Source organism: Mixophyes fleayi, chromosome 7, assembly GCF_038048845.1.
Source record: "Mixophyes fleayi isolate aMixFle1 chromosome 7, aMixFle1.hap1, whole genome shotgun sequence".
Classification (NCBI taxonomy): domain Eukaryota; kingdom Metazoa; phylum Chordata; class Amphibia; order Anura; family Limnodynastidae; genus Mixophyes; species Mixophyes fleayi.
In genome coordinates, this window is record NC_134408.1 from 100,217,870 (window position 1) to 100,244,153 (window position 26,284).

General features: G+C 37.4%; 2 protein-coding genes and 2 long non-coding RNA genes across 4 annotated transcripts in view; 2 read left to right on the plus strand and 2 right to left on the minus strand.

Moving 5' to 3' along the window:
* Positions 1-11,873, minus strand: part of INO80D (INO80 complex subunit D) — a 33,804-nt gene extending 21,931 nt beyond the window's left edge. Inside the window, exons 1-3 of the mRNA XM_075180199.1 lie at positions 11,764-11,873; positions 457-544; positions 66-312 (exon numbers count right to left, since the gene is read on the minus strand). Coding sequence (XP_075036300.1) covers positions 66-283 — 218 coding nt within the window. The 5' untranslated portion in view covers positions 284-312; positions 457-544; positions 11,764-11,873. The remainder of the gene's footprint in view (positions 1-65; positions 313-456; positions 545-11,763) is intronic.
* A 307-nt stretch (positions 11,874-12,180) lies between these two features.
* Positions 12,181-26,284, plus strand: part of LOC142097931 (uncharacterized) — a 35,434-nt gene continuing 21,330 nt past the window's right edge. Inside the window, exon 1 of the long non-coding RNA XR_012678276.1 lies at positions 12,181-12,290. This is a non-coding gene — a long non-coding RNA (uncharacterized LOC142097931). The remainder of the gene's footprint in view (positions 12,291-26,284) is intronic.
* Positions 16,867-25,371, plus strand: LOC142097933 (uncharacterized). Its single transcript, XR_012678277.1, has 3 exons — positions 16,867-16,908; positions 18,861-19,006; positions 21,897-25,371. It is a non-coding gene; the product is annotated as an uncharacterized LOC142097933 (long non-coding RNA).
* NDUFS1 (NADH:ubiquinone oxidoreductase core subunit S1) overlaps positions 25,846-26,284 on the minus strand; it is a 30,006-nt gene continuing 29,567 nt past the window's right edge. Inside the window, exon 19 of the mRNA XM_075180200.1 lies at positions 25,846-26,174. Within this exon, the coding sequence (XP_075036301.1) occupies positions 26,083-26,174 (92 nt within the window). The 3' untranslated portion in view covers positions 25,846-26,082. The remainder of the gene's footprint in view (positions 26,175-26,284) is intronic.

The following is a 26,284-nucleotide window of genomic DNA, read 5'->3' on the forward strand; positions in this document are numbered from 1 at the left end:
TAAATAAAAGATAATAATGACCGCTGGGTTCCATTTTATCTGGTAATGGATAGAGCTCCACTTACCTACGGTCCTCTGATTTAGGGATGGGATTAGTGCAGCGCTGGCTGTTGTACTTGGCCACATATTCACATTGCTTGAAAGGGGCAGTCTTGTCCTCTAGAACGTGTCGGATACAGAAGGCGTAGCCGTTAAGTCTTCTCTGCTTGCAGAGTTTGGGACTGTAGGAGCATAGGGGCTTATTATCAACCTCAGAGAAGTGTATGTGTTTGCCTTCATACATCACGTGACTCTGTTCCTTGTGAACATCAGCTGGAATAACAAAAGGGAACAATGGTTGGAGGTAACAGTTAATTCATTGTGTAAAAAAAAATATCCCAAAGGAATTAATCCCATACATGATATGATACTAAAGCCCTTAACTATTTAGTGCCAATCTTACTGGTTGTATCTTACCTGATTTTAAACCTTACGCATCTTATCTATGTTACAGGTCATGCATCCCCCAAGGACACCTCTACGAAGGACTAGTCCAAGTGGTTCCCTGTAAAAACATGAAGAGTTGCAATAAAAAGTCATGAGAATATTGAATAACCATTCATATGTATCTACTGTGCATAAGAAACACAATTATTAATTGCGACTTTGAAACAAATTCTTGAAAGTTGAGCGAGTGTTTATTAGCTTTACACAAAGAAAAAAAAAAAAAAATAGGATATTTGGGATACCAGCAGTGATATAATTGTGACGACACGGAACACACACTCTCTGCGCAAGAAACTGGACACATAAACCAAGTTTCCATAGTATAGAAGGTTTATATCTCCTTTGTGTTCTAGACTGCACACAAAAAAAAAAAAAAAAAATAGATCGATCTATATATATCTATCACAATTCGTTTTCAAATTAGGAACAAATAAAAATGTAGGTGGTATTCTCTTCACAAAATTAAAATTAGCTGGCCCAAGGTAAATATGTTATCACACGTGTGCATCCCAAATACAGGTTTCAATTTTATCATTCGGACATCTGGAAAGCCCGTCATAACCATGTTATAATGCCTCAACTAATGAGCAAATCATCATCTATTGGTTAAATATAGCAGTTAGAGTTCAGTATGCTTCAACAGCCCAAAAAAAAAAAAAAAATTACATTTAAAAAATAACTTTAAAAAAAAAAAAGAAAATTGTGATATCACACATACGATAGCTGAATGTGCAGGAGAAGTTCAGCTGTTGAGCAAAATGAAAACTGAAAAAAAAAATGTATACATTTTTGCTCTACTTTTCATTGCTATTAAATAAGATTGCAGAAGCTTTGAGCTTGCTCCCTCACTATGCATGTATTACAAGTGTTCTCCACAGCACCTAGTTCCCAGGTGCTCCACCCAGCTGTTTTTACTTGCCAGTCAGCTCTTGAAGCCTGACAGAGTCCTACTGACTGACCACCAGCCCTGGCAGGTGTGGGCAATAACCTCCAACATATTTCAAAGTATTACAAATGCCCTCACCCGGCTGCTTCTTAATACCACCCAGCTTGCAAAATTTTCTGAGGCGAACACTGCATTACACATGTAAACATTATGTGGGAACAGATGAAACTGAGGATTTTGTTTAAGAGAACAAGTTACCCTATGTAACAATACATAGTTCAATTTCCCTCGCAGCAACAATAGAATATGCCAGCCAGGGTCTTTCAGTGAAAGCCAAATAGAAAAAATAAAACCACCTTTAAAATAGTTATTTTGACATTTTTATTAAAATATAAAAATCAATAATTTAATCATCATTGCATTTGAAAAATAGCTCACTAGGACTTCATATTACAATCTGTGCTGGGGATTTATCTTAAAACTGAAGTAGCAAGATCTATCTGCAGAAAGAAAATGATTGGCGCTGAAAGTTAAACAAGTCACCTGGTTGCTAAAATAACTATTATTTCATAAAGGTTATGTGACCTGTACATTATCCCAGGAGGATTTCTCTTTTAATCTTTGACATTGGTGAACAGAGGAAAAAAGTGCTGTATCACAGCAATTACCCAGATGTTTGCTTTCATCTTCTAAACCATACTTGAAAAATTACAGAATCTGAAAAAATTGCTATGTGTTAAAGTGGAGGACTTATTACAAAATCCCTCAAATTACTTTAAATTTAGTTAGATTCAGATTTCACATGAAAATATTATCCTGAACTGAAGAAATATTATGTCAAAAGCAGGCCACAATCCAGTCCAAATAGAGGACTTGAAGGGTATCCATGGACCAACTAAAATGTAACTCTCCAACACATGCACGGTGATACTTGAGAGGTTAGAAGTAATTAACCTTTTCTTTGTTAGTTCCAGGGTTGTCCCAGGCCATGGGCATCACACTTGAATGCCTTTATTCAATAGCTAGCTAAATGGCTATGGAGTATTGTATCAGATTGGGACAGTAGCTACAACAAACAAACTGAAGCTACTGTACCACACAGCTGGCATAAATAAACTTAACGCTACTAACCAGAATATTCCCCAGGGCAAAGAAATAGCACAGATAACAGCATGCATGCTATTTAACAAGCTACATTGTATTGATGGAGAAAGTCAAAAAAAGAATAGGTGCCATCCAAACATAAGAAATGAAAATAGTCTAAATAAAGATATGTCATATGAACTGTGCACTTTAAAAGGAGGCATATTATTACTGAAAATGGTTACAGGCTGAGTATTTGCCCTTTTGACCTTATAGAATGACCTTTCATTTAAAAAAAAGCCATCACCAAAGACCCATCACACAAAATGAGCGGATAATGTGAGCCCATGTTGCTTATTCTATTATTTCCCAGAGCAGGAGAGATTGATCCTTTTCGAAAGCAAATTCTCAATTATTCCTATTGTCATGTTTGTGGTTTTTTTTATTATTAAGTGTGCAAGAGAGCAAAGGATTATATTCATGCCTGTATGTATGTTGGTCAATATATTTCATCTAAACAATTCAAATTCATTGTTCCATTAAAATAAATGCATTTAAACAGCTTTGAATAAAGCAAAGCTACATATGTCAGTAGGAAATAGCAAGTGGGTAGTGGTAGGCAGATAGGCCAATACTTAGGATGTAGGTAACAAGGTAGTCATGTGCATAAAGTGATTTAATAAAGCAAAGAGAAAAATAAAAAACAAAAGTGAGCATGCATAGACATAAGGTAAAAAACATGGATTTCTAATATAAATAGTCTAGAAATTATAATAAGGTCCATAGGCACATAATCCCTTGTTACCAACATCCTAAAACATTAGCCTACTTATCTACCACTACCCACTTGCTATTTCCTACTGACAAATGTGCCTTGGAGTATACTATGCTTTACTTGTTATCCATAGAGGAAAAAGGGATCTCCTCTTTCACCTCCATATTCATTTATCTCATAGGGAGCACAGATAAAAGGTACCCAATTTCTTTACCATTGAAAGTCTACAGATTTGGACATTTCTTATGGAGTTTCCACTCCAATTGTGCAAAAAATAAAATCCAACAAATAGGAAAATTAAACAGCCGACTGCATTTAATTGTCGATTAGTAGTATATTGAAGTCAGCTAACTTAAAATGCATGTATGTATGTATGTATGTATGTATGTATGTATGTATGTATGTATGTGTATATATATATATATATATATATATATATATATATATATATATATATAGTTTGCGGAAGGTAAAAAGCAACTGTAAAAAAAATAAAAAATCAGGAGCCATGCATATGTTTACTGATGTGGTCTAACCCTCTGGTATTTCCTAGATATAATTTTGAAAAGTTATCCAGTAAAAAAACAGACCAAATAACAAAATGTTAATTTTGGATCACAAATTGTATTACAGTTACTTAGTACCCGTAACCTACATTTGCAATGCAAAAACAGAAAAAAAAAAGCCCACCTTTACACTAGACTTTAAAACAAGAATCCGAATTAGTAACTAACATACTTTTCAAACATATTAAAATGTAACTATTTAGAAACAACATTTGACTGCTCAATGTAGTGTCAAGAAGCAACAAACTATGGCAAGACCTCTCATAACTTATGTCCATGATAGTACTGAACTGACAGTAAAGCTGGGTAGACACAATTATCGTGTAGATCACACGATTCACAACGGTTTGTTCAGATATTGCAAGAGTGTCTACGCTTCCACGACCATATTTTATCTTACCAAAACAAATCACATCTGTTGATTTGGTTTTATAAACTTCCTAAAAATCATGATCAAGGATGGAAAGATGTCAGGCAAATGTGGAAGTGTGTAAGCACTCACAACCAGCCGTGTAGGCACATATCTATAGAGTGTACAGAGTCACAATCCTTTTAGCAGATGGTTAGGAGACGAAGATCACAGATGTGAAGGTAAATTGTGTAGGTGTGTATACATGAACAGCCCAGCTCATCGGGACTTTCAATCGTAGTTGAAATCGTTACAGAAATTGCATCTGAAGCAAGAATGCATATGTGTGTACCCAGCTTAAAAAAAAGAAGAGACAGATATTTTTATGCACTGCTGTGGTTGGAGGGAGGGGGGTATTCTACATCTCCATGCTTGTTCTCAATTCTCCCACATCAGTTGGCAGTTATTAATAATTGTAAGGAGCATGGTTTTCTAACCGTACAACCTCCAGCTTGCCTCGGATCCCCACCCCATATCATGCCCCTCTCATGTGCAATGCTGCTCCTACACAAGATCAGCACTTTTCTTTTGATATACTCTGAGCTACCATGAGCAGTCTGATAATACAATTGACCATGCAAGTAGTTAGCTGTGCTCACTGCATGCAACTTGACCAGATGCAAACATGAAGATCTGAGCTTTCCATGCAAATAAAACAAAAACACTACACAATGTGTTCAGGTCCGGACACCTTCGATCAATGAATCCTAACCAGGGATTCAACCTATGGGTATTTGAAGTGTTCCCTGGGTGCTTTAAGAAGATAAAATAAATCAGTAATGGCTGCACTATCACTTATTTTCAAGTGAATGGATTTACTTGTGATGTGTCTCCTGTCAGGTGACATATCCAGTCCGTCCAGGGAGCCAGGAAGAGAGAAGTTAGGATTATCAGAATGGCCTGTCACCATCTGGAGAGCTGCAGGTTGCCACAGATTTTCTAGAGCTAGCAAGGTACTTGTAGTTCCAAAGTATCAGGAGATATGAAGCTTTATTTGCCTTTTGTTCAGGGGTGGGGAGCCAAGAACTAATGTTACACTGTGACCCACTCATTTCTTAAAACAACCCTGGATGGAGGGCTGCAGATCACTGCCTCCTCCTGATATACATGCTTTCACTAACCCAAAAAAACACAAAAAAAACCCACACACTTTTCAACAATAAATCTATGTTTCAAAGCTTATATTACAAATATAAACTAAGTGAACTAATGTCCTCTTTCTGGCTAGAATCAACAATGGATCATTGGTTAAACAAGTGATGTAAAAATCATCTCCACGTGCCGAGTTTCCAACTACCCCTTCAAAACATCTTTATGACCAACAAAGAGATAATCTTTCAAAATGCAAGAAACTAAAATATGATGACGATTTCATCAAAAGTGGCTTTACCTATACTAGGCACCCAGAGTAACCAAAACCACAGTGCACTGCAAAACATTTGGGGGTTCCCAGTGTAAGGAAGGTTGGGAACCAGTGACTTAGATAAACACGTGCCAGTGGGTAGAGACAGTGCATTTTCCATGGATATGAATGATCTCTGTATTCAAGAATTCTGGCTGTGTTTGTCATCCACAGAAGATAAAAAATGCCAAAAGGTGTATCCATCATTAAAGCACCCAGTCATAAATTTATACAGAAGCCCTTTTATATTAAGGCAATTTTTGGTTCAGTGTTTAGTTTATTCCAAGGTAATAAACTACCTCATAATATAATTGTCAGCATGGATTTATTGACAATAACTTGCTTTATCTCAGTAATGCTAAAGTTATAGCTAATGTACTCACAGAGCTGGGTACATTAATTAGGATGGTGTTTTTTATTCTGTTCACTTCCAACATAAAAAAGTAATTGAAACAACTCTCTCGCAGTCACAGTATGCTACAGATCTTTGAGTTTTGGTCTACCTGTGATATTTTAAGTGGAATATACAAAAACCAACAGTGCTACTTCACTGGTTGGGAATATAGCAACAGAAGATTTACATCACTGACCCGTACAATTATAGAGCGAAAACGATTACATTTAGATTTTAAACCAAATTCTCACTAGTGTCAGATAGTACCCTACTAATCTAGAAGTAGTTAACGCTGTATTGCAACAAGGTTTTCTATTTTTTCATATGAATATTCAGACTTCAGCCTAATCACAGTTCAAGTGATCTATCTATATGTCATAAAATGTGACGAGATTTTCAAGTGAAACAGATTGCCTCAGAAAGCCCCAATAGATAACATATAGCTAATATGATGGACTACTGCACTGAATATCAGAAGCATGGTGAGCTACTGAAATTAACACAAATGATGCTCATGTTTAATAAACAAATCAAATCGCAGAAGCTGGACTCCTATAAAACTTGAATTTATTCCATTGGATGATGATATTAATATTGTTAATAAAAAAAAATCTATAAGAAATAAATATATTTAGTCACTTAGCACATCACATATTAAGGTTGTGTACACCCAATCAGGTTAGGTAAAAATTTAAAAAGCAGACAATTCTTCCATTTTCTGCGAACGTATTTGAGTGTTTGAAGCCAACACATATTTACTAAACTGGGGTAAAACTTCACTTATGCCTTTGGAAATCAACCCTTAAAGAAAATAAAAAAAATGGCTGCATTTGGCATCCTAAATTAGTTGCTATGTTTAAAACTTCAATACACCCCTCTACCACATGTGGCTGAATCATCTGCTTCTAGGCTTCCCTATTTCTAAACCAGTGATGGCTAACCTGTGATACTCCAGGTGTTGTGAAACTACAAGTCCCAGCATGCTTTGCCAGCCATCAGCTAGTTATCTACTGGCAAAGCATGCTGGGGCTTGTAGTTTCACAACACCTGGAGTGTCACAGGTTAGCCATCACGGACCTAAACACTAGATGCAAATCTAGCCGGTCACCTAACGTGCACATTTTTTTAATCTCTAAACAGTGTGTGCCAAAAGCATACAATATTGTTAGCACTTAACATTACTTATTTAAGAAAGAAAACACAATGCCCATCTCTAGGCCCTGTTCATATCTGAAAGGAAACTCCACTTGCAACTAAATGTGTAAAAAGTGTATTAGTCTTCACACTTTTTTTTTTTTCCTCTCCATTCAAACTTCAAGTCCTGCTTATCTGTGTATCAAATCATCTGACTGTTTACAGCAGCAGGATGTGTGTTTGGGGGGAGGCAGTGACCTGTCCATGCATGTGGTGATATGAGTGAGGACAGGGCTGCATGTTACAATTGTAGTGTCATGATGCGAGATGAGGAATTGAGGATATAATAGTTTTAGGAGCAATGGTTCCCAACAGTGTAGACTTAGGATGTGAGGTTCCAACAAAAGTACTGCTGTATGAAATTCCCTTGTAAAGATTTGGGATCAGTTCAATGCAATAACCTTTAGTGAATTGCCTGTTTTTTTGCGGCTTTTAATGTATTTTTATATAGTATTCCCAAACAATACAAAAAAAAAACAAAAAAAACAAACCAGTAATTAAAAAAATAAAACAAAAAACCCAGATTTAAATTGTTACTTAGCACTCAAACTCCACAACTCTAGCAGCATCCACAGACATTATATATATATATATATATATATATATATATATATATAAAAATTACCTTTGCTGATGTAAAATAGTGTAAGCCTTTTATGAACAACTAAAAGCAGTAAAATAACCCACTTAATATTTTGGAGTATGTGTGTATAGCTGTCCCTTTGACAGATGTTGTGGAATTATAAATTTCTTGTTATTTGATATTTTGCAAAAAACATTAACTAATTGCAGTGGTAATAGCACTGATTGAGATAAGCAAATGCAATAAAAGTTGACTAATAAAAATAAAGGACTGCATTTCCGATATGTTAAAATATAAAATTATTGGTTAATGATTTCACAAAGGGTGTATGTAACCTTCTAGTGATCTGGTTTACTAGACTGAAATTAAGACTATTATAATTGGAACTACCATCCCCTACCCCTACTAAAAATAAAAAAAATATTTAAGAGGCTATTTAACAGTCTGTGAAAAGCCAAGATGCCAATGTAAATGCCAGCAAAAGGCATTTACACCACTTTTTCTTATTCATCAAAGGGCTAATAATGGAAAATAACCTAATTACCATCACTTAACCCTTCTCCATATACCGCTATGGGGACAGCAGCATTAGGTAATTCATCAAGCTGCGAAATGCAAAGCTTTTTGCAGCAAAGTAACTCTCAGGATGGCATTACTGGTATTTTTCAATGTCATCCAGCTGAAGCCTCTCCTCAAGCAGCCCTGGCAATGCAGAGTGCAGTGGTGCTTCTTTATGTGCCGCTATCATTTATATGGGTACATAAAGTAAATACAGCTATGGTTTGCAGCGATGCACCGGGCTAGGTCACAGATAGACCCTTTATTTTGATATCTGGAAGAGTGACAAGTATCATTTTTCCTTATATTAACAACCACAACAGTTCTGGTTAATCAGTTGTATTCAGCTGTTGTCCAATACATGCCATCACATCTGAGAAAATCTGAAATACATCACTAGTCATTGACGAAGATCAATAAACTACACAGACATAAAAAAAAAAAAAAAGCTAACTTACATAATTTCAAATAAAAACCTCTTACGTGTTTGTTTACTCATCAAGCTATTATTCAGAAATAGACAAAACAAGCATATTCTTTATCATTATAACTTCCAAATGGAAGAACAGAGACCGCCAACATGAGTTTTTAAAGTAAATTGTTTTAAGATTGTGGTCTCTCTGATAATCTGCACTAACACTCTTCATGAAGTAAGAAATTCAATAATCTGGAAATCTAAGTATCACAAATCCTTGTGTAACTGTATATGTAAAGCCTTGTGTAGGTTTGCATAAAGTGAAAAAGTAGTAGTATAGTGAACAATACTACTAGACTTTAAAAAACAACTTAATCCAATATTAAAAGATATACTATAATCACAAACATTTTTGCAAGGGTTCTTATACTCAGGCACCACTTTATATTACTCTATTATCAGCTACTATAAACTCGGCAATGCTAACAGCAATGTCACACACTGTACCATCAGCTCAGTTGTAGAAGGACTAGATCTGTGGCAAGTTTAGCCACATGCATACAGGTGCAGATTTACACAACTGGCCTTGCTAAACAAACAACTGGATCACGAGGTGCCCATGTATTTTCTTGGGCCGTTGATCACATACATACACCAATGCGATTAGAATTACAGATTCCAGACATTACAAGCAACACAATTAAGACAAAATAACATTAATAAAACACAGGTGGTAACACAGTTACTCCATAGTGGCAGAAAACCTATATTTACATGTAAGTACATGCGTGGTGAACCAGTTGACAACTCCTTTATCTTGACAAAAAGGGGGTACCACTGCACCAGGTAATCGCTATTTTTATATCCAGATAATTAACTAGTATTATATTATATTTAATGTTATTTCTGGATGGTGCACTCACACACAAAATGTCCTAATATCTGATTAAGATAGTATCAGAATGGAGTGATGTACATTAATATATTGACAAATCAATTATAAAACTTTATTAATACAGTAGCGAGGCATAGCAACTCCTTTATCTTAAATGGGGCAGAAGGGTACATGAAAACAATGTGACAGAACTTCACTCATACAAGTATTATAATGAAACAATGACAGTTGTAGGTCAAGCTTTTGGTGCACAGTTGACATTACAACATTGCAGGACTCGTGCATGAGAGCCATGCATGCAATTTCAACCTGGGCACCATCTGTGTATAGTTTGCCTGGTCACCCCTTGTTCATGTGGATTCTTCTGTTTTCCTCCCATGGTCTAAAATAAAAATATACTAGAAAGTTAATTAGCTTGGTTTGGAATTGACCCTAGGTTTTGTGTGGTAGAGAATTTAGACTGTAGGCTCCACTGGGGCCTGATGTGAATTATGATACATCCTCTCTGAAGAGCAGCTTAATATGTTGGCGCCATATAATGTTAGTAAGGAGAGAAGTAGAAAAATAATAATAAAAAATACACATAGAAGAGGGTGAGCGGTCCAACCTACTCTGTTGAATGTTCACTTGTTCTCTACTGACAAGCTGAAGGTGTACTCCCTGTTGCTTTGGGCTAATAGTGTAACCCCATCAGAGCATTTCAATGAAGCCTTGTCCATCATCAGAAACATTATGAGGGCATGATATGGTGCACAGACATCACCAGCATTTACAGTAGGAATATCCACTCTTTTTTCCTTGGACCTCTGTGAGGTGCCAGGAAATATGAGCAGAGATTCCAGCTATAACATTTACGCGCCGTGTCTCCGCAGATGCGCTGAATTCAATCCTCCCCACAATGCTTAGTATTTTGTTTTTGTTTTATCGTAAAAAAATAGCAAGTCTGGTGTACACAGAAAAAAAAACACAACTTCCCCCTGATCACATATTTGTTATACATATCACCATGTCTGGTAAATTTGTGACCTTTTTTTTTTTTTTTTTTTTTTTTTTTTTAACACTCATTTTGTCAATATCACTAGCAGCTCGTTTTACATAAGACAATTTGAGTTTTAGCATTACCAGTTATTTTAGGTGGTGCACTAATCATTAGCCATTTAGTACCAATAGATTGGTAAAAGGGATGCTGTCACACACACATCAGCTATCATTCTTTCCCTTCATGTGGTACTTGCACTGTGTACTTAATTAAAAAATAACTCAATAGACATTGCAGCAATAATTCGAGTTTGCACTTACTACTTTTCCAAGACATTACTATGAAAAGGACTAAACAAGCTTAAATAAATTGAGTTGCAACCCGACAATGCCAAAATAAATAGAAATTTATGTCATAGTATACAGTGCAACTACTATGTAGGTTAAATCAGTGTGTATGAACATCAAAATATTGCACATATAGAAATGCAACATAAAATATTGTCCACATACAAATATAGCTATTTGTAAATATAGTGTATATTTAACCAAATTACAGATGGGAAATAACAAGTACAATGAGATTAAAAATCGACTTCATGTAACCTCTCTAGTGAATTATATCTGGACAAATAAGGTGACTGAATATCCAAAGCATCATTACAGCTGAATAATATATATTTGACAAGCTAGCACCGGACAGCCGGGGGTCAGCAGAAGCCGGGGGTCCGAAGTCAGCAGAAGTCAGATTCAAGGCAATAAAACCACCATTAGCGGGAAAAGCTGTTTTTAAGTAAAATATATATAAATCCCAGTGCAAAGGCTTTAAACAGAAGCCAAAAGGGTAATATTAATACCGCTCGTAAAGGCCCCGGTCAGTCGGTCCAAAAAGTACCTACTGGGGATTATATAGAGCATACTTTGCTGGACCGCTACTTATTACCACAATACTAACCAACTTCACTAATATAGTTATAAAATGAGGGGTAAGAGATAAAACCGCTATCCCCGGCCTACTGAGGCCCTCAGGATCACCGGTCTCTAGTACAGTCTGCGCCCGACCCAAGTGCGCCACCAACCGGCACCATCGACTCACTGCAGCCCGAGGATTAGATTGTGGCCCTGTGTTCTCCGCTTACCTTTTCAAGCTGCTTTTTTTTCTCCTCCTTTCTCCCCCCTTTTCTGTTTGGCTGTCAGATCCCAGGACCTCCCCAGCCGGCTGCGATCAGGACCGGGGGCGCTGTGTCTCTTTCTGGATCTCCTCCTTCAATCCAAGACCCCCTGTAATAACTGTACAATCCGAATTAATTTCTGCGGGGGGGTATGGAGGTCATAAAAAAAAAAAACCTAATAGTAAAAGTGCAGGGGGGTCGGTGCTTAGGAAGGGAATCCCTGAATATATTCTCCAGCAGGGAAGGCTGGGCTGCTGGTTCATAAGAAGGGCCAGCAGCCTCCTACAGCACCACTACAGGCGCACAGAGGACATAACACCAGGACTGCTCCCCTGCCCTCCAAAACAACAACTTCTCAACCATCTTGGAGCTCCTGGATCTCAGATCAGACAGAAATATCAAAAATAAAAGAAATGCAGAAAGAAAAACTCTCCACAGATCTGGAAGAGCACAGCCCTGCCTGACCTGGAGTATGTTTCTATGCTTGTTACAAGGTAAATAAATAGACCCCCACCAAGTATTTTTTCACTCTTTTACATGGGAACTTTGAGGTCTCAAAATTTGGATATTGTTTTGATTTCCAAAACACGATTTTGTCATATGAATGTCCCCCTGTTTTTTTTTTCTATCTAACAGGTATCTGTTGTTGAAGCATATTTATTTTTTTTTACTAGACCCCTGTAACATTCATATGTTAAACTTAGTTAAGGTGATGTGTAGCCAGACATTAAATTATGCTTGAATTGTAACTGATCAATGAAACAATGTAAAAAGGTTTTAGAATAGTAATAGTGTTGTATTTCTACACAATGCTATTCTAAGGAATATACAATATTTCTACTGATTTGTTTTTTTATGCAGACTTTCCAGGGAAGTTATGCTTATTACTTTGTTGTAAATTGTGGTTGGTTTGTATTAGCCACAACATGATACGTTATTATTTCTATTTGCAAATAGTTGAGCGATGTTTACACCGTGGTATAAATAAATGTTCACATATTCACCAGGTGCTTGACAGATGTCTCTTTCCAATCGTGTAAAGACACAAGGGGGCTTGATGGGGGGAAATCTTGATTTACATGATAAAGGCTCTCTTTGTTCTGAAATAAAATGATCTGATGACCATAAAAACAGCAGGTGGAATTAACGATTTATCTACCAGTTAATTAAAACACTGGAGGCTATTGTGAAAGTTGACGAAGACAAAATCTAATATTTATTAGTTGTTTAATCCTGATTTGATCTCAGTAAATTGTAATGAATGCTCTTGATAGAAATGCTAAGAGTTTGTGAGGTTTTAAAAAAAAAGTGCATTATTGTATTGTTAATAAAAAGTTACAATACATGTTAGAGGGAAATAAATCAAATAAATAATTTTTCAGACCTAAAATAAAATTGAGGGACAGTGTTTCACCTTACATAAGCCAATTAAGGACAATGTTATATACTAGTAGTATTGGTAAGAAGTCCTATCAATGTCAGTCTTTATTGCCCACTTCCCTGCTGTAAGAAGTCACCGACACCGCTACATTGCACCGGCAGGAGGCGCTGTGACCAGGTACAGCCGGCTTTGTTCCGGCTCCGTTCCGCATTTTCATTTATTAATTAAAAGCATCATTATGCACATTTTTTTTTTTATTGATGTTACGAAAGCTTCTCACTCCCGCTTCAAGTACCAGACTTATTACTGGCAGGTCTGTTATGTAAGACATAGTGGGACTGGGGAGCCACAGACTACCCACTTCTGGACTATATTCAACCTTCATTACTCTGGAGGATGAAACTACTAAACAGCTCCTGACAATGGAATGCTGCACAACACATGGTAATGAATGGACCAATATTCTCTTCTTGGATAAAAGTACCAATTCAGTACATTTGTCAAATCAATTGGGGATTTGTAATTTGGAGAGCCACAATTTTCATTCGTTGGAACATGACATCTCTTGAGAAGGTTAAATTCGAATTGTCACATTTTTTCTGTATTGTAAATGTTACATTTGCCTGCTAAGCCATGACAGATCAAGTCATAATCTTGTTTGTTAAGTATGTTTATAAAGCCATTCACTATTAATATTATTGGTGTAAACACTAGGAATTACCCCTCTATCAGCGATCCATGTATCCCAACCCTAGAGTGACTGAACCACACACTACACGGATTATGGAATAAGATAGATACTGGGAAAAGAGTAATACATGATCATTTGAAATGCTACATTATTTACATACATCTGAGCGCTGATATTTGATGTCATTTCGGATAGTCTGTAACTTCCGATGTTTAGTAAATTCACTGATGAACATCATCCTTACTGTGATTGGACGGCTGCCTCATGCTGTAAACACCAGATCATATGACACAGGCTGAGGTGCGGTTTGTGCCTGGAATCCTGGGATAGAGTTTGCTTCAGCTTTTTATTCAACGTAATTGGTTAGAGAGAAAGCAAATTATACCCAGTGGATCTAGTCTTATATTAATTATTGAAGTATTTGTTTTCAGTTTGTTTTTAAGAGGAGTACGAGATTAATCTTTGGTCTAAGTCTACATGCACAGGTCCTCCCCAACAGTAGCTTGCTAGCCAGAGTTTGGTAACATTTGTAACTTTTTTTCCGAGCAGGTGCGTCTCATTTTGTGTGTGTGTGTGTGATTTTATTTATATATATATATATATATATATATATATATATATATATATATATATATATATATACGCAGATGTACGTTTTTTTCAGAACTAGAAAGCTAGCAGTCACAAGTGTTTAATTCCATTTAATTTTTTTTACATCTGCCCTCTTTTTTTCCACTAAGATACTCAATTTCTTGCTGGCTCTAACTCAGTATAGACTATGGGGCATATTCAATTGTTAGCGAGTTTCGAAGTTCGAGCGCGTTGTCATTTTTTGGCTATTTCTCCTTATTTTCGAGCGCGGAAACTTCTCCCGCCATTCTAATCTTTTTTTTTTATTTTTACCGAAACGGTGTTATCGCGCTCCAACCGTTTGTCAATGTTAAAGTATAGGCTGGATGCGAACCCTCAGCGGAAAAAGCTATTCAATTGTTTTTTAATGCTGAGTGTGAAACAGGCAAATCTGCTGTTTCATCTCGCACCTCCATGGTCTGCTCAAAGAAATTTTTTTTTTATTAAGTTAAGAAAAATATGCAGTAAACTGAAAAAATAGGTGTAAAAGTTCATAAAAATAACCTAAAAACTGAGAAGTACTTAAAGTGTAATAATAATTAATAATTTTTGGAAAGTTCCCCCTTTAGAAAAAACCATTAGTGGTGCAGGTATTTAAACTTTTTTATATCATTTTTTTTTAGAGGGGGGGGTTGTGCCTGACCTCAGTCAGCTCTCGGTGAAAAGTAGCATGTTTTTTTTGTTTGTTTTTTTTTTAAAAAAACCAAAATCGTTTGCTCCCCACTCTATTTAGTCTGAGCCCTAGTGCTGGCAGGCTATTGATGTGTGAATTAAAATCTTTGAAAAATTTGGCGTAGGGGTTCCCCCTATTTTAATTGAACCAGCACTAGGCAAACCAGCCGGGGTGATAGGCACTACAGCAGGGGGGGAGGACGCAGTTTGGGTCCCACGGCCATAATGACTAAACACCCACAGACTGTTCAGCGCCAGGCTGGATTCCCTAGGGAGTGTGGTCCACTAAAAAATGTAAGCAGGCCACCCCCCTAGGGACACCCAGCCCAGTGCCGATAGCACTAGGGCTCTTCCTACTACCCCTGGGCTGTGAGTAGTAGGGTAATAAATGAGGATTTTGTATGAAAAAAAAACAAAAAAAAATAAAATTTTGATTTGTGGAACTACATGTCCAAGCCAGCCATGTTGGCCTAGATAGTGTGGGCATGCTGCTACTTGTCTAACTACAAGCACCAGCGTACCCATAGCACCCAGGGCATGTTTGCACTTGTAGAACCACAAGTGCCAACATGCTCTTACACCCACGGCTGGCTGTGATCTGTAGTTCCACAAAGTAAAATGTTAAATAAAAGCACAACACCCTCATTCCAACCACAAATCTTTATTAAAAATAATAAAACCCCAAGAAATACAGTAAACACCCTCATTTACACCATAGATTTTTATTGAAAAAAACCCAAAACTAAATACTCACCATTGACGAAATCCTCAGTTTTATGATGCTTTACCTACACGCACTCATTTACGCAAAGTCCCAAAAATTATTTGTACCTTCAAAGAAATGTCCGGCTTGCCCACTGTGCCACAAATATTTGTACCTTACAAATGTCCATGCTTGGCCAGTGTTCAAGAAATGTTTGTAAATGGCAAAAAATTTACCTCCTTGTAAAATCTTTTAAGCTGCTGTCCGGGGGGGGAAGGCATTGTTGCTTGCAGTGTGGGGGCCCTTCTTGATTGCAGTGTGGGGGCCCATTCTCTTGTGCAGTGCTGTGGTTCTTCTTGATTGCAGTGTGGGGGCCCATTCTCTTGTGCAGTGTGCTGGGGCCCTTCTTGATTGCAGTGTGGGGGCCCATTCTCTTGTGCAGTGCTGGGGCCCTTCTTGATTGAATTAATTTGCATTCATTTTTTTATACTAAAATGACTGCCTTAACCACTCCTCATTTCAAACTCGCTAGGACCAATAATAGAGCGCGAGGGGGTGGATGCAATATAACAATTAAATTGAGCGTTTTGTTTTTTTTTTAAAACGAGCGCTCAAACAGGAAAAAACGAGCGCGGGTTTTTTTTGTTTTTTTTCAAGCGCGGGATTGTCACCCGTCCCACTAACAATTGAATATGCCCCTAAGTCTCCTTTATGTTAAGTAGATAAGGATAAATAACCAATTTTGCCACCATACTTCTTGTTGGAATGCCACTTAGATTTAAATCTAGCACTGAAAACTTTTTTTCCCCATGGGGATAGGATAAATCCTCTATCCATCTTGTTGGCTAGATAAACTTTTTAGCAGCATATCTAACTTTATTACTTCTACTTGCAAGGTGCTACACGGTTGGACACTCAGGAAAATAGAGCAGCAGAAAACATATATACACAAGTTAGAGAAATGCAGACTAAACCAGATAACTCCAGGTATGTGACCACGTCTGCCCAGCCAACTGTGGATCAAACTTTACAAAGGTACTAGTCTGATAGACTCTATTAGGGACTGTATATTATCCAGATGCAGAAAATACAGAACATTGAAAAAACACAGTAATAAACAAACTGTGTAAAACAGACAAAGAGGTGAGAGGGCCCTGCTCGCAAGCTTACAATCTATGGGACAACAAGACTTAGTTACATGAGGTTAAGTCTACATATTGCATTTTTGTCCAGCCAGATTGCAAAAGTAAAAAAAAAAAAAAAAAAAAGGATTAGGATGCTATATGATCCAGTCACACAGCAATGTTGGTCAGAAGGTTGATGTCCTGTGTGAACTGTGTAAAGGGTGGTAATAGGATAATCTAGTGAGGTTAAGAGGCTGGCTGAGGAATATTATAAGCTTGTCTGTAGAGGTCAGTTTTCAGAGAACACGAAGTTTGTAGACCAGAGAAAAGTCTTATTGTGCAAGGGAGGGAATTCCATAGAGTGGGTGCAGCCCGAAAAAAGTCTTGTAACCAGGAATGGGAGAATGTGATGAGCTGGGATTAGAGTAGCAGATCTTGTGCAGAGCGGAGTTGTCGAGTTGGGAGATATTGAGACAAATGAGGAGATGTGCAATATGTTGGTGCAGCATTGTTGATGGATTTGTAGGTTAGTAAAAGTATTTTATATTGGATTCTGTAGAAAACAAGCAACCAGTGTAAAGACAGTGATTCAGCAGAGGAATAACGATTTGCAAGGAAAATCAATAGATTGTAGGGGTTTGAATCTGTTTTTGGGAAGACCAGTAAGGAGGGAAGTGCAATAGTCAATGCTGGAGAGAAGTGCATTAATTAAGGTGTCTTGTGTAAGATATGTGTGTATTCTGGAGATGTTTTTTAGATGTATGGAACATGATTTAGATTTATTGTCAGTGTGGGGAACAAAGGATTGTTCTGAGTCAAGGATGACACCTAGGCAGCGAGCTTGTGGGGTGGGGCTTAAGGTCATTGCCAACAGAAATAGAAATGTCAGGTATGCTTTTATTGGTGGGTGGAAATATTATTGATTCTGTTTTTGAAAGATTGAGTTGAGTTGGCGAGAAGACATCCAAGATGAAATGGCAGAAAGACAGTCAGTAACACGGGACAACACAGATGTCGAGAGATCAGGGGAGGATAGATAAATTTGGGTATCATCCGTATAGAGATGATACTGATATCCAAAACGAGTTTATTAGTTTTCCAAGAGAAGTGGCATAGAGAACAGCAAAGGACCTAGCACTGAGCCTTGTGGTACTCCAACTGATAAAGGAAGCAGAGCAGGGGTGGATCCAGAGAAACTAACACTGAAAAAGCGATTAGAAAGGTAGGATGAGAAGCGGGATAGGACAGTGTCTTAAAGACCTAGGGATTATAGTGTTTGTATGAGAATAGAGTGGTCAACAGTGTCAAATGCAGCATAACGATCCAGGAGAATTAGAAGAGAGTAATGACTTTTAGCAGTGATCAAATCAAAGACAACCTTAGTTAATGCAGTCGCTGTGGAGTGTTGAGAACGAAAGCCAGACTGAAGAGGATTCAATAGGTTGTTTGCAGAAAGATGCCAGTAGAGAGCAAGAGATTACAGATTTTAGTGAGAGGTGGAGTGAGCACAGGAGACAGAAATCTACTCAGTTGTGAGGGAATAGGATCAAGAGGACAGGAGGTAGAGTAGGAAGATAAGAGAGGAGTAGATACTTCATCTTCTTTTGTGGGGTCAAATGAAGAGAGGGTGTCAGAGGGTGCTAGGAAGGAATTGAGCAGATTACTTGTCGAGGAAGAGGATACCATTTCTTGTCCGATCTTATCAATCTTGTCCTTTGAAGTAGGAAGCAAGCTCCTGGGCACTGATAGTAGATTGAGGGTTTGGGGTGGGAGGATTGAGAAGAGATTTAAATGTGTTAAAAAGGCGTTTGGGGTTAGAAGCCTGAGCATAGATGAGAGATTGGTAGTATGTTTGTTTTGCAGTGTTCAGAGCATGTCGATAGGAGTGATCGATAGAAGTATACGTGAAGAAATCATTAGAGGTTGGAGATTTACGCCAGTGACTATCTGCTTTACAGGAAAGTTTTTGAAGATTTTGGCTGACATGGAAGTCATCGTGTAGTTCAGGGGTCAGGGAACTTTTTTACCTTTTACCCCCAAATATATTTAGAAATGGTGATGTTACCCCCATGATTAGAAATTAACAAAATATTACTAATATTAATAATAGTAATTAAGGAAATCATATATTATTAATTATTTGACTTCTAACCTGTATGGAATCAGCTTCAGCTTCAAAACTTCAGGTTTTTGAGAAATGATGTTGCTTCATTGTTGATACGAGAGCATCAATATTGGGGCATTTTGATGTCAGAACAATTTGGATACAGTCTTCAGCGTCCAATCGATTTCTCTGCTTTGTTTTTATGTTTGTTAAAGTTGAAAATCCTTGTTCGCAAAGGTAGGTAGTTGCAAAAGGCAGCAACTTTTTGACTGCCTCCTCATGTGCAATTTGGAATGCCTTTGCAGCAGTCGACATCCAAAAATTTGAAAGATCTGTTTTGCTTTCAAATGCAATACGTGCTTCATTATTGCATCGAAGTTCAAGAAGTGCCTCTGCCAACCTTTGAGGTTCTTCTGGTACAACATTAATTTCACATTGAAATGGGTCTACAATCCAACCGACAGCATGTTAATCAAGATCTGGAAAGTAATCAGAGAACCGATCTTTGAGTTTGGTAAGATGCCTTATAACTGTATCCTTGATGTCTTCAAAAGTAATATTTTCACAATCTTCCAAGAACAAAGCTAACTTTGAAAAGGTAGCTATCTTTTTCTGTTCAGCTTTCTGTCTCCAATATAAAAGCTTTGATCCAAATGCAGAAATCTTTTCTCTGGCTGAAATTATATTTATGTTTTTTCCTTGCAATTCTTTGTTCAATACATTAACATGCTCAAACATATCAGCTAAATATGCGAGATGTGCAACCCACGTGGAGTTTGTAAACTTCTCTGCGAGAACATGCTTTTGATCAACCAAAAAAATTTCAAGTTCAGTTTTGAGAGCCCACACTCGGTTCAGAACATTTCCACGTGAGAGCCACCTCACTTCTGTATGATAAAGTAGGTCTGTATATTCAGCCTCACCATCTTTACATAATTCACGAAATAATCACGTGTTTAGTGCATGTCCTTTGATAAGATTGACAATCTTGATAACATCATGCATGACGGCTTCCAGTGCAGGTTCCAAATGTTTCACAAGCAGTGCCTGGCGATGGATAATACAGTGGTTTACTTCAACTTTTGGATTTTTCTCTCTCACCAAAGCCGAAAAACCATTAACATGACCCAACATAGCTGGAGCTCCATCAACAGACACAGCAACGCAGTCTTCCCACTTTAAATTGACGCCATTAAAGCATTCATTAACTTTATTGAAGATATCAATCCCACGAGATCGCAAGTCGAGAGGCGAACACAACAACAATTCCTCTTCAATGAGATGTAAACCTTTGTAGCGGACATATACCATCAGCTGCGAATTACTACTAACATCTGTAGTCTCATCAAGCTGAATAGCAAAGTATTTACTCTCTTTTATTGAGGTAATAACTTCTTGCCTCACATTTTCTGCTAAAATAGAAATTCTTCCTTTAACAACTCTTGCAGACAAGGGCACTGAATTTAGTTTCTTGGCTTCATTCTGACCACACATAATCTCTGCCATTTTCAAAGCTGCTGGTTTAACCAATTCTTCACCAATAGTACACGGTTTTTTGTTCCGAGCAATCAACCAGGCCACTTCAAAGCTAGCCTTTGATGCTGAACGTTGATTGAATGTACCTCTCAAGTTGCTGTCCAGTCTGTCTTTTGACAGACATTTCCAAATTTGCGAAATATTCCCGCGGTTTTGAACTCAGATGTGGGTGCAAATTATCCAAGTGCTTCTTCAATTGACTCTTTTTGAAAGATTCTGCAGTCAGTACTTTTAAACAAACACACTGTGGTTTCATTATTCCTTTGTCGTCAATTTCGGTAAACCCATAATCAAGGAACTCTTCCTGGTATATTCGTTTTCTATTTGATGTCATCTGAAGGGTAAAAAAGACAGTGATTGGAAAAGTTGTAACCAATCAGCACACATTTAGAGAGCACAGAAAGGAGGTTCCATAACCACTGAAATTAATTGTAATGCACACTGTACCCCCAGAAATTGATGATATATCCTGCTAGTACGGTACACAGCCTGGCAGCAATTGATGACCATATCATACCACAAAATCTAAAAACGGTTTGGATGAATCTCTTCCAAGAAGTTGTATTTGTAGCTATAATAACGCGGATATTATGTTCCATATATAAAAAATTAAATAAAAATACAATGAAAATATATTTATTCCAATAAAATTCAAAAATAAGTCAGATTCCCCCAAAACAAGCAGTATGAAATTCTCTTGGACAGACACAAAAAATGATCACACTTGCTGAAAGCTGTACAAAATGAACACATGGAAATTGATTTAAGCACCAATGTAAAACAATCCAAAGAGAGAAAAAGACACTAAAGCACCTCTAATTGAGCACCAGGTGGGGCCTGATTGTTGCGCAGGGCTCTAGTCAAGCATCTAATAATAATGCAATTGACTATATATATATATATATATGCCTCCATAGTTTGTTTCCCCCTTATCTTTCCTCCCTCACCCTATATGCCTCTGTTATTTAACTTACTTTTATATTGACTTTCTCTCTTATTTCTTCTTTTCTGTTCATCAACTGTTTTCTTCTGCCGCTGCTAGTCTCTGCTCCTCACTGAAATTGACGTCGGCCGTGATGACATTCAGTGGGAGAGAGCAGGAGAGGGGACTGCTGGGAGCCGTGCGGTCAGGTGATGTATTTAAGGGGAAAAAAAAACCCCGCTTTGGAGCCGCGGCGTATGGTTACCCCCGGAAAAGTCATTTTTACCCCATTTGGGGTAATTTACCCCTGTTCGCCGACCACTGGTGTAGTTTGAAGATTTGCTGAAGCCACTTGATCAAGGGATGTTGGTATGGTTTGGTGAAAATGAGGTACTGCCATCTCAGGGGAAAATGTAAAGATAGGGGAAAAAAGGTGTTCGAGAGAGGTGGAAAACTGGAAATTTTCTGCGGGTATGAGGAGGCTTGGTGGAGTTTGACAGCAGAGAGGTGACAGCAGTGGGTGTGAGCGTGTAACTGATAAGGGGATGATCCAAGAGGGGGAAAGGTGTGTTAAGGAAATCAGAAACTGAGCATACTCTAGAGAAAACAAGATCAAGGCAATGGCCATTCTGATGAGTGGAGGATTCAACCCACTGGGAGTTGCAACATCAGATGGGGTTTTTTTGGACCAATTTGATCATTAAAGGTTATGTTTCTACTGCATCAAATTGATGTGCTTAACATGCATTTGTAACACAAGTTAAGCACATATAAACAGATATAAAAATAATTGTACCAAATAAGACTACATATTTGCATTTTTTGAGTGTTCCACTTCAGTGCGTTTGACACATTAATCTGGGAATGGATTATATACACAATCAAATGCAGTTAAAAAGCCTTCACATATAGATTTCCACATGCGCTTTTAGCTTGAAAAAGTTAACTCCCCATTTTGTAAGACGCATGTTTAAAAAAAAGGTATAAACTCAAAACAGATGCTAAAAGCATACATAAACGCAAAGACGTTTAAATATATATATTTTCTTTAATAATTATAAAGGAAACAAATGTGCACATCAACAGTATAAAACAGTAAACAAATAGGGATTGAGTTTCCTTCGGCTTTTGTATATTTTTAAGAATGAAAGGCAAGGTACAAGACAAGAGAAAGGCAGAATCAATGCATTAACATCAACACTGAAACACGAATAGTGGTCGATAACATGAGAGCAACTCGTACTGCACTTTTGTCCAAAAGAGGACAATGCGAGGACATGTCCACCATATGTGGAGTAGTGTACACCTATGACTGCAATTCTGCCAGCAGCTCGGAGTGCTATGAGGAAACATTTGGGAGAGCCAATATGGCGTGTAGTGTCCTCGATAGTAAAGCTTATACAAAGTTTCTTTAATTTGGGTTGAAATGAAGCTTGTAGCAACCCCATCTTGAACCCTTTTCCCAGCATCACTCATACAGAGGTGGGCCTAGATTCATCTCCCATTCGCTTTCATGGCGGGCCTGAGAGTCATAGGTTACATTTATCAACATGTAAATGGACAATGTCATACCGAGACACAGCGTGGACGGCAGACAGCAGCTCGCAAAAGGAGTGGGGGAATCATGGTTCTGGGGGGAGAGACATGAACATGTTTTCCCTGAAAAAAAATAAATAAGGGGCTAAATAAGGAAATTTGTTGTATATTTAGGCCCAGGTATTGTTTATAGTAATGTCATGGATTAGTCGGATCCCAGTGCGAATCCAGTTTAAAATGAGGGGAAGAAACGCCAACGAAGGAATTTGGGTTTGTTCCTAAATGTGCTTTTAAAACACATCACAAACGCCAGTGTATACACATCAGAACGCAGATAATTCCAACAGATTCACAAACTTCCTCTCACCTTGTAGGTTTTTTAGAATATTACCAAAAGAAAATGATGTAACCTAATGGTACCTGCCCTGTAAATCTCTTCTATGGGCTAAATTATATTGTAAAAGATACTTCTATCTAAGGATTATTCCTGGGTTTACAGCTGGATTCCTGGAAGTTAAAATAAGATGTAGATTTACCACCTGCAACTGAATCCAGACCCTTAGACTTAAGTTGTTTAGCGAGAAAATATGTGACTTTGAATTCTGGTTTAAGACCTAGAGCAGGAATCTTTAATGGAATTGCCTTCCATCAGATTAATCCAATGGATTAGATCTGTCCCAGAATTTTTACACATTTTTATATCTTCCTGACTATTCTGTGCTTTTCAGCCATGTATGATTACGTTATTGATATTGTACCACCAGTGTGCAAAACACTTACAATATTGCATGTTACAGACAAAAAGAAACATACAAATGAGTGAAATTTCATGCCTGTGTAACAGAGTTCCCTGGTCTAAAGCACTTACAACCTAGAGACAATTCAAATGCAACTTAAAGACAAGTGTACACAGATGATCAATTATTAGTGCAGAAGAATGTGACTTGAAGGAGGTGATGGAACTTGCCTTCCAGAGGAAGGGGGTGAAAAGTGTGTCAAAGGACATGGAGCACTAATCATGAAAGGCGCAGGCAGCTCTGGATAGATCAGAGGTTGTCCAGGTTTATATTTAGACATGAGTGAAGAAATGTACGGAGAAGCACATGAATGGAGAGCTTCACTTTAGAGTGAAATAACTTTTTAGTTTCATCAAAGACTAACAGGGCCTCATTCAGAGTTACAAGCAGTCCCAGATAAAAGATGCAAATTTGCATCTGGACAAACCATGTTTAGGGCAATTTTTTGTTTCACGCTGGGAAAATACTGCCTACTTTTGCATGTAGCACACAATTACTGGGCAGCTTTTTTTTTACACTGAGATTTAGAGGTATATTTACTAATCTGCGGGTCTGAAAAAGTGGAGATGTTGCCTACAGCAACCAATCAGATTCTAGCTGTCATTTTGTAGAATTTACTAAACAACTAATATCCGATTGGTTGCTATAAGCAAAATCTCCACTTTTTCAAACCTGCAGTTTAGTAAATATACCCCTTAGAGAAAAGCTTGGACATGTCCCCTTCCAACTCTAAATCTATTACACATTTTAAGTTTGTCTCCATTGCAGAGCAATATGGCTTTCCCAAGGTGCAAAAAAATAAATAAAAAATCTATAAAAGTTACACTCGAATAAAAATTATACAATAATCCTCAAATGACTATGAATGAGTTACTCCTACTCGAGAGTATCTTGTGATAATGCATATAGAAAGAACTAAGATGAAATCCCCGGGGTAAAAGTCCCTCCAGAGTAGGTTCAGCATCCCGAGTCAGTAGACCTCTTCGACGTGTTTCAACTCTGTATCCTGGAGTCTTTAGCAATACTTTTCAATAATTAAACAATAATGCACTAGATGTTCCCATTTTCATCTATTTACACATGATGCGAGCAATGAGGATATTTGGAAATTGGTGATCATGTGGATACCATTTGATGGGCGCTAGATTTAACGTGTCCGTAAGCATAAGTCTTATAGGGGAGTATCAAATCATGGAGTGGCTGCAATAGTGGTTCATCGCCACCTGGAAAAGGGCTTCTTTCTTCTTTCGTGTATCATCCCTGGACGTTTTATGAACTTTAAAGTGATTTACTACACTGTATGTCTTTTTTCCTGTATGAGTTTTTGTTGCAGTACTTTCAGATTAAGTGTATGCCATCTGTTTCCAAATATTTGACTGTGAAGAATCATCCTTTTCCGGTTCTATGAATTTCATGTGAGCGCTTGAGGTTTATACATTCTATTTTCTCATTTTAATAACAATTGCCACTGTAAGTCTATTCCCCAAACACAATCTTAAAGGAGAAAATGTTTATCTTCCAACACTTCTACAATATCTTAGAAATTGGAAGTCATCTTTGATTTCCACATATGGAATCATTCTGGTCGGTTCCATTTCCTTCATTCTAAAAGCAAATTTCTTTAATATGCAATCACATGGTAGTTCGAAATTGGTATATAAATTGAAAAATTAATATATAGAGCCAATTGGGCCACATTTTGATAAGTGGGTAAAACTTAGTAGCGAAGACATATTGAACATATTCTTGACTTTCATAAATGGGTCTTTATTTCAAATTTATGAGGAAAAATAGATACCAGTAATGCTGACGGCATTGGAGATTATTTTAGTCTTTACAACTGCTCTATAAAATGGTTTCCCGATTCTGGAAACCTTAGGTTTCAAACAAGTCGGCAATAAAGATAGTTAATACTGATCTGCAGTATGTACAAAAGTCAAACTTACTAGCAGAAAATGTAATAAACCATTTAATAAGATTACAAGGAGTTTGTACACACGTGATTTTGGATGTATAGTATGCATAAGTTACAGTAACCATTCAGAGGTGCTTCCAAACAAGCACAGATGCAAAGAAATTCATAAATTGCTCAGACATTGATTTTACAGTGAGCATAAGATTACATATTTTCCTGAAATGAACCAATAGTGAGAGGAACAAAGATCTTAAGTCTTTTGATGGAAAACCATTTTAGCAAATGGATGGTTCTTCTATTGCTTGTGCTCCTTCTGTTACAGCTTTCACACACTTGGCCATGGTCTGAGATGCTCGAGTTATTGGATCTGCAGAAGGAATATGGAAAGAAAATTTGTACAACTGAAAGTTGAGAGTACTCAAGAAATATTAAATACCTAGGTTCTGGTGTCAATATACAGTATATCTTTTTGATTTG